This window comes from Monodelphis domestica, chromosome 3, assembly GCF_027887165.1.
Source record: "Monodelphis domestica isolate mMonDom1 chromosome 3, mMonDom1.pri, whole genome shotgun sequence".
Lineage (NCBI taxonomy): Eukaryota > Metazoa > Chordata > Mammalia > Didelphimorphia > Didelphidae > Monodelphis > Monodelphis domestica.
Window position 1 is genome coordinate 119,935,275 of NC_077229.1, and position 12,347 is coordinate 119,947,621.

Below are 12,347 nucleotides of genomic sequence, written 5' to 3' on the forward strand. Positions count from 1 at the left end.
CTTTACAGGTTCCAGTATCTCAGATCCAGCCAAGAAGTATAATTGAAAGTTCAAGAATAACATAAATGTTATACTTATTCTGTCTGGAAGATAAGATCACGTAGATAAATGTTTACACCAATATTTTTAGTAGCTTCTTATACTTATAAACAATCTTAAGTTAGATAGTTAGAAGAACACACATCTATGGTTCAATAAACATCCTTAAGCACAGGGACCTTGAAAGAAAAGGTGGAAGAATTCTTTAGCTATCAGAGAGGTAAAAAAAAAATCCTCTTTTTGGCAACCTTGTCACATAATCTGCATTTTGGTAACAAACCTTTTTCTTTGGCATGTTAACTCTCGGCAGCATCTGTCACTGCTATGAATGGTTGATCATAAGTACCTCTGTAGTCATCTTGATGCTATTAAGCAGATGGCAGTGCTAAATCCAAATGATGTAGTACATATCCCTGGTGGACGTTGTTTCCATATACTACCATTATTCTACAATTCCTTAGTGATAAATCTCATGTATTCTAGAGAACATTAAATAGGGAACTGACAGTGGCAATTGATTTATTAGTATTCACTTGCCTTTGCCCTATTATTGTCTTCCTAAACACTTGTGTAGATCATGCATGAAGATTCTAAGTGGCAAAAGGAGCAAGCCTAGTATTCCTATGTAATGCTTTTAGGGGAAATTAAAATTTCAATACTATTTATTTTTAAAGAAAATACATTTTAGTCTAAGGTTACAAAATTATTCTTATGGAAAGTTCATGCTTATTTGTAATATTTGATATTCCTTAACTCAGTCTCCTACACCTAACAGTAACAACCTTTGCTGAAGAATTCTAATATAAACAGTACTATTTTCCCTAATCTTTCTATGATAGAATATTTTAAATACAAGGATTTTCCCTATAAAATTGCTTCAGTTCTAAAACAAAAAAATATTCTTGAAATCATTGAGTTGCCACACATGGATAAGCAAATGCTTGACGTGGTAGAGCCAAAATGTTGGAGTAAATTCAAAGAAAGCTGGAATTATTTTGAGAACCCTCTTCAACCAACCTTAGAATAATACTTTCAAATGAATACTGGAAAGATGGAAACAAGAGGACTAATTAAAGTATCTTTCCTGCAGAAGGCAATGGAAGATCGCCAGAGAAGGTCCATTTGACTGGGATAAGGGAGAAGCCCTGCCCACAGCAAGGCCACACCAAGAAATACTGGCCCAAGGGAACTCCAAGCCTACTGCTCCAGGTTCTGAACATGGGCCAAAGCTAACTTTGAGGTCCCGAGACCCTGCCTAAGCTAACAACAGAGCACCCTACATCAATACCTTGAAGTTCTACTCCCTAGCACAAGCCTGCAGTGAGGCTCCAAGCCCTAGTACAAAGCTGTCCACAGTGTACCTGGCCATTGTGGGCCTCAGGGGAGGCCAGGAACCCCTGTCCAAGCCCTTAGTGAAGCCCAAAGCAAAGCTCAAGGCACCCCACAGTGTACCTATGGGGTACAAGACTAAGGGAAGACTAGAGACACCCTGGTCATACCAGCAATCAGGCAGGACTCATACTCCAGTGCAACATATTCATATTACTGTGAATCTGAAAGTAAAAATACAGTAGTAGCAATCATGATTTCGGACAAAGCTAAAGCAAAAATATCTAATTAAAAGAGAAAAAAAGGAAATTACATCTTGATAAATATACCATAGACAATGAAGTGATATCAATACTAAACATACATTATGGCATAGCCTCCAAATTTTTAAAAGAGAAATTAAATGAGCTTCAGGAGGAAATATAATCTTCCCATCACAGAACTATAAAAATTTAACAAACAAACAAACAAATAAAAAACAAGAAAGAAGCAAAGAAGTGAATGAAATTTTAGAAAATCTAGTTTTAATACATCTCTGGAGAAAATTTAGTGGGCATGGAAAAAAAATACCTTCTTTTCAGTAGTACATGGCACATAACACAAAAACTGAGCATGAAATAGGGCAGAAAAACTTCACAACCAAAAACAGAAAAGAAGAAATAATGAATGCATCCTTCTCAGATCACAATGCAGTAAAAATTATAATAAATTTCCATGGGGGGCAGCTAGGTGGCTCAGTGGATTGAGAGTGAGGTTCAGAGATGGAAGTTCCTACCTAGGTTCAAATCTCACCTCAGATACTTCCTAGCTATGTGACCACAGGCAAGTCACTTAACCCTACCACTCTATTGATTCTAAGACAGAAGTTAAGGGTTTAAAAAAAATGGTTCCATGGAAAGACAAATTAAAAATTAGTTGGAAACTAGGTAATCTAAATCTAAAAAAAGGGGTATGTCAAAGAACAAATTACAGAAACAATCAATAATTTCATTAAAAAGAATAAAAATGAAGAGACATGTCAAAATTCATGGGAAACAGACAAAGCAGTAGTAGGGAAAAATTTATATCTCTAAATGCTTACATCAATAACATAATGAAAAAACAGATCTAACCAAAAAGCAGAAAAAATAATAAATATGCCCAATTAAAGATTAAATTGGAAACCTTAAAATTCAAAGGAGAAATTAATAAGTTGAATGAGATTGAACTAAAATAATATTAGGAATTGGTTTTAGGAAAAAATAAATAAAATAGATGAAAAGCATTGATTAAATTGATTAAAAGAAGGAATAAAGAAAGTAAAATTATCAGTACAGAAAATGAAAAAGGGGAATATACTACCAATGAAGCAGAAATTAAAGCAATTACTATTTGCCCAATTATATGCCAATAAATCTGACAATTTAATTAAAATGAATGAATATTTACAAAAACTGCCCACATTAACAAAACAGGAAATAGGTTATTTAAATAATCCCATTTCAGAAGAAGAAATCGAACAAGCCATCAAAGAATCCCTAAAAAAATCCTCAGGGACAGATGGATTCACAAGTGAATTCTATCAAAAATATTTAAAGAACAATTAATCCCCATATGGTTTATACCATTTGGAAAAATAGGCTAAGTAGGGAGTCCTACTAAATTCTTTTTATGACACAAATATGAGACCTCTTACCTAAGCCATAAAGAGCAAAATCAGAGAAACAAAATTGTAAACCAATTTACTTAATGAATGTTAATATAAAAATTTTAAATAAAATACTACCAAGGAAACTACAGTAATATAGCACAAAGATCATTCACTGTAACCAGGAATGCAGGATTGGCTTTAATAATAGGAAATCTATAAAGCATAATTGATCATGTCAATAACCAAACTAAAAGAAACTACATGATTATCTCAATAGTTGCAGAAAAATGTCTGACAAAACACAAAAACTCATTACTATTAAAGAACACTAGAAAGCATGAGAATAAATGGGCCTTTCCTTAAAATGATAAATAGTATTGGGGGAAGCTAGGTAGCTCAGTGGATTGAGAGCCAGGCCTAGAAACAGGAGGTCTTAGGTTCTGGTCTCAAACACTTCCAAGCTTTGTGACCCTGGGCACTTAACTTCCATTGCCTAGTCCTTACCACTCTTCTGCCTTGATTCCAAGGCAGAAGGTAAGGGTTTTTAAAAAAAATATTTTTTTAAATGATAAGTAGTATCTATCTCAAACCATTAGCAAGTATCATCTGCCAGGGGAATAAGTTAGAAGACTTCCCAGTAAGATCAGGGGTGAAGCAAAGATGCCTATTATCACCACTATCATTCAATATTGTACTAGAGATGATAGCTTTAGCAGGGAGAAGGAAAAAAAAATTGAATGAATTAAAGTAGGTGACATGTAAAACTAAACTACCACATTTTGCAAAAGATAAGATAGTAAACCTAGAGCAACCTAGAGAATCAACTTAAATAAACTAGTTGAAATATTTAACAACTTTAGCAAAGTTGCAGGACACAAAATAAATCCACATGAATCATCAACATTTCTATCTTTTACCTACAAAATTAAGCAGTAAGAAACAGAAAGAGAAATTCCATTTAAAATAATGCAACAACATAAAATACCTAGAAATCTACTTGCCAAGACAAATAGGAATTATATGAATACAAAGTAAAAACATTTTTCTATACAAATACAGTGAAATCTAAACAACTGGGAAAATGTTAATTGCTTGTAGAGCTAATATAATAAAGATAATTCTACCTAAATTTACTTATTCAGTGCCATACCAGTCAAACTATCCAAAAATTATTTCCAAGAACTAGAAAAAATAATAGCAGAAGTCATCTGGAAAAACAAAAGGTCACAAATAACAAGGGAATTAATGAAAAAAAGTGTGTAGCAGCAATAGATTAGATACTCAATATACAGGAGTAAATGCCCATAGCAATCTAGTGTTTGATAAGCCCAAAGAGCCCAACTTTTGGGAAAAGAACTTGCCATTTGACAAAAACTCCTGGGAAAATTGGAAAACAGACATAAAGCATGATACCATTAGCAAATTAGGGGAACATAGAATATTCTACCTATTAGATCTGTGGAAAAGGGAAGAATTTTATGACCAAACAGGAAATAGAGAACATTATAAGATGTAAAATGAACAATTTTGATTATACTAAAAAGTTTTTGTATAAACAAAACCAATGTCACCAAGATCAGCAGGGAAACAACAAACAAGCAAAAATGTTTTAAAGCAAATTTCTGCCTAGTCCTGATAAAGGTCTAATTTCTCAAATATGTGAATAATTATGTCAAATTTATAAGAATATAAGTCATTTATCTAATTGACAAATGGTCAAAGGAATATGAACAAGAAATTTTTTCAGACCAAGAAATCAAAACTATTAATAATAATAGGAAAAATGTTCTAAATCACTCAATAACAGAAATGCAACTGTGTTAAAAAATGAACATAAAGAATTCATAAAAGAATTGGAATATGTAATAACTACGTTTGGCTGTCTCTGTCTCTTTGTCCCTTCCCCCTTTCCTCTCCCTCTCTCTTTCTCCCTCTGCTAGTTAATAGTTAATATTTATAGAGGGCTTTAAGATTTGAAAAACACTTTTATATGCTCTGGGAAGTATTATTACTCCCATTTTACAGATGAGAAAACTGAGGCTAACAATGGTTAAGTGACTTGCCCAGGTCTGAGGCAGGCTTTGAATTCTGGTCTTCCTAACTCTGAGACTCCTCTTTTAACTACTGGGTGACTTAGCTGTCTGGTAGAAGAGTAGGGCTTTGGAATATTTCATATACAGACAGACACTGATTATTACATTGGTTTGTTTGGCTTAAATGCTTTGTTTTAAAAAAAATCTTTATTACATGGAATGACTTGCTTTATAGGTGAGGTAGAAGAGAGGTATTTAGAAAGGAAAATTTAAATATAAGCTTAATTTCTATGGTCACCATATCCAAGTGTCTCAGTTTCTTTAGGTCATTTTGCACACTAACTGCATATTTTCTATTTGGGAAAGAGTACTGCACTGAAAGGGTAAGAAAACTTATTTAAGTTCCAGCTCTATTAAACTGAATAAGTTAAGCAAGTCACCATATCATTAAGACTAAATTCCTTCAACATACAAAGTGGGCCCTGTACTAAATGATATATAGCATCACATCCAGTTCTAATTTTCCATGTTTATAAGGGAATACCTTCTCCCTTAAACTAAAATATAATCTATATAAAGACCTTTGAGGAAAACTAATTTCATTGCTGTATCCCTTGATTTTTAATATTAATCTGTAAAAATCTCCCCCTAGCTCTTGGCATGAAGGGATGTTTCTCATTCTAGTTTAGGATTGTAATCTATTCTATCTGCCCACCATATTTCCCAAATACATCTACTTTGGGAGAGACCTTTTGTTCTTCTTATTCTTTTCATTAAGATTTGTGATCTGGTCAAAAATTGGAAGGAATTAAGTCAGCAAATATCTGATTAAAAGAGCTTATGGATTTCTAGGAAAAGATTGGCAGAAGCTGGTTCTCATGAATCAGATAACATTCCATTTCTTAAGTACCAGAGAGAGGTAGATCAGCCTCATTGGAAAGCCATTTCCCCTTGATGTAGGAATCTACCCATCTGAGTAGTCCTTTCTTTCCCAAATAATAAAGTAATGGGGAAGGAGCTCTGAAAAATATCTTGGCCCACTTCCTCATTAAAACACCCATAAATCAGAGCTGCCTTATGCTTGTCCCAGAAGGTCCAAAAGATAGGCTGTCAACCCAAACAGAAGAAGATATATCTATATATAAAAGAAGCCTCAATTTGGGTCTTTGGCACAAACGGAGGCATACCAATGACCTGTCCTTTATTGATAGATAATATGCCCTATTAAATCAGAGATTTGCCTCAGTCTGCCCTTTGTTATATTCTATCCAGGACACCTTGAAACTTAAAGAATTTTTTTCATTTCCCTTTTTTATTAGAATTTTTTTAAACAAACAACTTTTTATATCACAATATCTAAATATGGTCTTCCCACGTCATTCTTTCTAATAAATAATAAAAAAGAAAAGTATTTCAGCAAAACCAAACAATATAACAACAAATTCTCTTAGGATATGTGACAATCTACTCCACCAGTTCTGAAATTCTACTAAGAAGGGAAAGGCTACATTCTAATAATTCTTCACTAAGGCTGAGTTCTGTCCCTGTTTTCATATTATTCAGTTTCCATTGTTACAGTCATTGTTTATACTTTTTTCCTGGTTCAGTTGGACATGGAAAAATTAGAATGATGCCAGAGTATGAAAGCTCAGAACTAGAGGATGCAATTGATGAAAAAAAATTTGCTTTTTATGATTATAATTATTTAAAAATTCTATTTGGAGAAAGATAGTGGTCAAAGGAGAAAATCTTTGCTTGAGGCAGATAGGATGATGATAACTGACTACAGAGAAAAGGTAGAGCTATTCAGTTCTTACTTTTATTTTCTCTTCTAATGAAAATTATCTTTGGAACATAAAGGAAAGAATCAATTAGTTAACAATGTGTTACTGTGCTAGGGGCTAGAGATACAAATAGAAAGAATGAAATAATCCTTATGCACAAAGGTCTTACATAGTAATGGGGAAGACAAGGAACCATTAGTATTTGCAGAAGAAAGAGAATGTGTGCAGATAAATACAAAATAGTTAAATATACAGTAGTGTGAGAGGTATAACACCAACATTCCCAACATATTTTGGGAATCAGGTAAAGATTCTTACTTATAGGAGGTGGAGCTTTAGAAGTATCTAAAAATCAGAAAGGATTTCCAAATAGAAGTGGAGAGAATGAATTCCAGGTATAGTTGGGAATGTCTGAGAAAAGGGGGCAAGATTACTACAAAGGCCAAAAATCAAGAGATGAATGGTCATGTGAAAGGAACAGTATGAAGGTTAATGTGACTAGATTACAGAGTAGGAGAACAGTATTTAGATAGGTTGGAAATTCAGGTTGGGGCTAGTTTGAGAAGGACTTTAAAACTAAGAGACTTTATATTTTATTCTAGAGACAACTGGGAGGTACTAGAGATGCATGAGTAAGGGAATAATGTAGTCAGAGCTGTACTTAAGGAAAATTACTTTGATAGTTATGTGGAGGAGCATGGCTTAGAGTGAGGAAAGACTTGAGGCAGGGAGACCACTTAGGAAGCAATGGAAGCAATAATTTAAGCCAAAGGTCCTGAGAGCCTGAACTGAAATGGTAGCTGTGTGAGTAAGGTGAATGATTAGGATATGAGAGACTTTGCACAGGTATGAATGGCAAGTTTTGGCAACTGATTATGTGTATGTGAAGTGAGGGTGAGTAAACAATAGAAGACAACAATGAAGTTATGAACTTGGGAAACTGATGTTGCTTTGGAAAGAGGGAAAAATTGAAAGAGAAGGTTTGGAAAAGAGTGAATGATAATGACTTCAGATTTGGACATGATAAGTTTGAGAGGTCTTCAAGATATCCAATTTGAAATGTCCAACAGGAAATTTGGAATGTAAGACTAAAGTTCAGGGAAAAGCCCAAGGCTAAATATTTGGATCTATGAGTCATATGAGATAATGTGTGTAAAGCTTTTTGCAAATTTAAAGTGCTGTATAAATATCACTTTATCAAGATGATAATTAAAATCACTAAGAGAGTATAGAAAAGAAGAAAGTTTAGGAAAGAACTTTGAGAAGCATCCCTAGTGGTAGTCTCTCGGCGATCGAGAATGACTATTCTCTTTGTGCAGTTTCATCTACGGTGTACCCTCATGTGGCTCTGGAGTCCAAAGGCTGAGGCACACAGTTTGTGGCACATGGGGCATGGGACACCAGTTGTTATGGGAGGTGCGGTTGTGGCCTGGTGTCGGCGTTCACGTGCAGCGGCAAGACGTCGACGTCGCTCATCTTCAAAGGTGGTGGCGGCATGGTTAATGTGGGTTTGCCAGCTGCTTCTGTCAGAGGCAACAAGTTCTAGTTGCTTTGGTGTAATGCCAGCCCACTTCAAGTTGGACTTTAGCTGATCCTTGAATCTTTTCTTTGGTCGACTTTGTTTCCTGAGTCCAGCTGACAGTTCACCATAGAATACCTGTCTTGGTATTCACTGTGGGTCCATGCGGATGACGTGTCCAGACCATCGTAGCTGGGTTTGGAGGACCATGACTTCGATGCTGGTGGAGTTGGCTCTGTCGAGGACTTCCTGATTGGTGATTCGGTCCTGCCATCGGATCCTCATTATTGACCGGAGGGAGTGTTGGTGGAATTGCTCCAGTTGTTTCATGTGCTTTCGGTACAGTGTCCATGTCTCACAACCGTACAGGAGCGAGCTGGGGACCACTGCGTTATACACTTTGAGCTTCGTCGCAGTGCTTACACCTCTGTGTTGGAGGACTTTGCAGTGCAGCTGCCCGAGTGCCTGGCTGGCCTTTTGGATCCTGGCATTAATCTCATGGTCTAGGGATGCGTCGTTGGCAATGGTGCTGCCCAGGTACTTGAAAGTGTTGAAGTTAGAAAGCTGTGAGCCATCGATTGTAATGCACGGCTGGTTAGTTGGCCTCCCTGGTGTGGGTTGGAACAGCACCTCTGTTTTGCTGAGGCTGATAGTCAGGCCAAACAGTTTTGTTGCGGTGGAGAACCTGTCCACAATGGTTTGGAGATGATTTTCTTGGTGGGCCATGAGAGCACAGTCATCTGCAAAGAGAGCTTCCAGGATGAGTCTCTCTGTTGTCTTTGTTTTTGCAGTCAGGCGGCGAAGGTCAAATAGTGAGCCATCTAGTCGGTATTTGATGTAGACGCCCAGGGCTAGCATGCTGTAATACTTGGGTGAAAAATAGGTTGAATAGTACCGGAGTGAGGACACAGCCTTGTTTCATGCCATTGGAGATGTTGAAGCGATGGGAAGTCTCTCCACCAGATAGGACTTCCCCTGTCATGTCGACATGAAAGAGCTGGATCAGTTTGACGAATTTTGCTGGGCAACCAAGCTTGCTGAGGATCACCCACAATGTGTCCCTGTTCACTGTGTCGAACGCCTTTGTCAGGTCTATGAAGACAATGTAGAGACTCAGGTTCTGCTCAAGGCATTTTTCCTGCATTTGCCTCACCGTGAAGACCATGTCAATGGTGCTGCGATCTGGTCGGAAGCCACATTGTGATTCAGGCAGGTTCTGCTCTGAAACAGATGACAGGAGTCTGTTGAGTATAACACGGGCGAGCATCTTTCCAGCAGTGGAGAGTAGTGAGATGCCTCTGTAGTTGTCACAGGCTGTTTGTGAGCCTTTGTTCTTGTATAGGGCTATGATGGAGGCATCTCTGAGTTCTGGGGGCATGTTTTCCTCTTCCCATATGCTGGTCAGCACTATGTGGAATGCCTGGAGCGCCTTTCCATTTAAGGCCTTGTAGACCTCGGTTGGGATCCCGTCTTTACCGGGTGCCTTTCCTGCACTCATTTGTTTAATGGCTTTTTGGACTTCCCCTATTGAAGGAGGAATGTCAAGTTGTTCAATAAGAAGCATCCCTAGATATGGGATATTATATGGATGATAATCCACCAAAGGAAACAAAAGAGTAGCAAGTCAGGCAGAAAGAGAACTAGAAGATTAGGTCAGAAAAATCCAGAGCAGAGTTTATAAGAGGAGAAGGTGGACAACAGTGCTACATTTAGCAAGGCAGATAGATACTGAGGAAAGATCATGAGATATGACAAGTAAGAGATTAATGATAAGTTAGAATTGTCAATAGTCAACAAACTTGTATGTATTCATTGCTTACATTTGCTGGCAATTTTAAAAAAGAGGAGGGTGGAGCAAAAACCTTTTTCTCAAGGTGCTTGAATTATAATGGAAAGATGCCAACAATTATGGAGAGAGAGAGAGAGAAGAGGAGGGGAGGGGAGGGGAGGGAAGGGGAGAGGAGAGGAGAGGAGAGGAGATGAGAAGAGAGAATTCAGAGTAGATAAAAGGTAATTTCAGAGCATAAATATTTTATCAAAATATTTCATTAACATTTTTACCAGCCCACATGGTCATCTGATGAAAGTACAGGATGCCTTCATAGTAGCATAGTTTCTCATGAGGTTATTTTTATATTTTAATACCATCTGTCTTATTTTAGGTATAGACTAATTTTAATAAGCTTTTTCATGTCACTTCAATTCCCCCATAATTCATGTGTTGTTTTTTCACTGTGGATCATCTCTGATTCATCTTATAAATAGCTTATTTGAACATAGTTGCTTGTATGTTGTCTCCATACGGTAAGCTCATTGAGAAAAGGGGCTGTCCTTGGTCTTTCTTTGAATCATCAAAATTTAGCCCAGCATCTGGCACACAGTAGATGCTTAGTAAATATTTACTGACTAATCACAGAATAAAAACCTGACTCAGAGTTGAAAGAAATCTCAAAAGTCTTCTAGTCAAACCCTTAGTGGAGACAAAATTTGCTTTCTCTAAAATACACAATAAAGGTATCTGACTTCTATTTATAGACTTCTAGTAAAGTAAACTTAAATCTTGATATATTCTCTCACTTGGTGATATTATCATTTCCCATGGGTTCAATTAACCACTTTATGCAGATGATTTCCAGACTTATCCAGCTTAGTGTTTTTCTTGAATTCCATTTCTGAATCACCAACTAACTACCTTTTAGACATCTTGATTTGAATGTTCCGATAGGCATCTCGAATTCAACAGATCAAAAACAAGTTATCTTTCCTTTGAAAATCATCCCCTTTTCTGAACATTTCAATTTAACGACATGATCACTGTCTCAGTTACCTAGGATTTCCAAAATAGATTTGCTTTTTGACTCCTACTTTGTACTCAACTCACACATCCAATCTGTTAGCAAATGCTTTCACTTTCATTTTCATAGTATCTCTCCTATATATCCCCTTCTCTCCTCTAACAGCCACCACTCTGCTACAGGCTCTCACTGCTGCTTGCCTAAACTTGTATGCTTGCAACATACTTGTGATTGGTCATCTTGACTCAAGTTTCTCTCCACTCTACTCCATCCTCCCCCTCAGATGCCAAAGTGATTTTTCTAAAGGTTAAATCTAGCTATGTCACTTCCATACTAAATGAATTCAAGGATCTCCCTATTGTTTCCAGAATCAAATATAAATCCTTTGTTTGGTATTTAAAGTTCTTCACTATCTGGCTCCTTTCTCCCTTTCCACTATTCTTAAATTTTACTTTTCCCTCTGTTCCTTCTATGATCTAGCTATGACAGGGATTCTCACTGCCTTTCTTTACAAAAGAGCCTGGCAGATTCTAAACATTTAATAAATTTTTGAGAATAAGGAGCCTGGCATACTTAAAAAATAGAAAGCAAGGCAAGTTTAATATATCCGTTTTATAGGGAATAGCATATAGGAATCATAATTCTAAGATTGAAGTTCTTATCAAATATGCTCTGGCTTGAATGTTACTTTATTTCTCATGTTACACAAAAAATGTGGTTTGGACAGTCAGTTTCAGGGAATAGTAAGTAAAGATTGAGCCTTACCTTTGTGCTGGTGTACTATAGCTGTTATCATAGGAATCATAACTTTGCTCATCATAAGCTGTGCCGTATCCATCATCATACTCCTGAAAAAGCATAATAGGAAAAGCATGAATAAAGATTCCAACAATAAAATTCTACAGAAAAAAGACATGTACGATAAAACAAAATGCTTTGGCTCTCATTGGATAGTTAATAAATCAAATAGGACTCAAAAAAGTATTTCCATAAAATGATCATGTAGGATTTTGAATCAAAAAAGTAATACCAAAAACATTTCATTAAAGAAACAGTATTGCAAACTTATTATTTTTAAGTCTACTTTTAATTCCCCAGTTACAAAGGTTAGTATAGGTACTTTTATTTCACTCACCTTTATTTTATATATAACTTTATGGAATTCTCTTATCTACATCAAATCACTTGAGCAAAGGGATATTATTACTACCAAGATTA

General features: G+C 36.2%; 1 protein-coding gene across 1 annotated transcript in view; it reads right to left on the bottom strand.

Annotated features, from left to right (window-relative positions):
• KHDRBS3 (KH RNA binding domain containing, signal transduction associated 3) overlaps nucleotides 1-12,347 on the bottom strand; it is a 244,355-nt gene that overhangs the window by 14,925 nt on the left and 217,083 nt on the right. Inside the window, exon 7 of the mRNA XM_001370743.5 lies at nucleotides 11,895-11,977. Coding sequence (XP_001370780.1) covers nucleotides 11,895-11,977 — 83 coding nt within the window. The remainder of the gene's footprint in view (nucleotides 1-11,894; nucleotides 11,978-12,347) is intronic.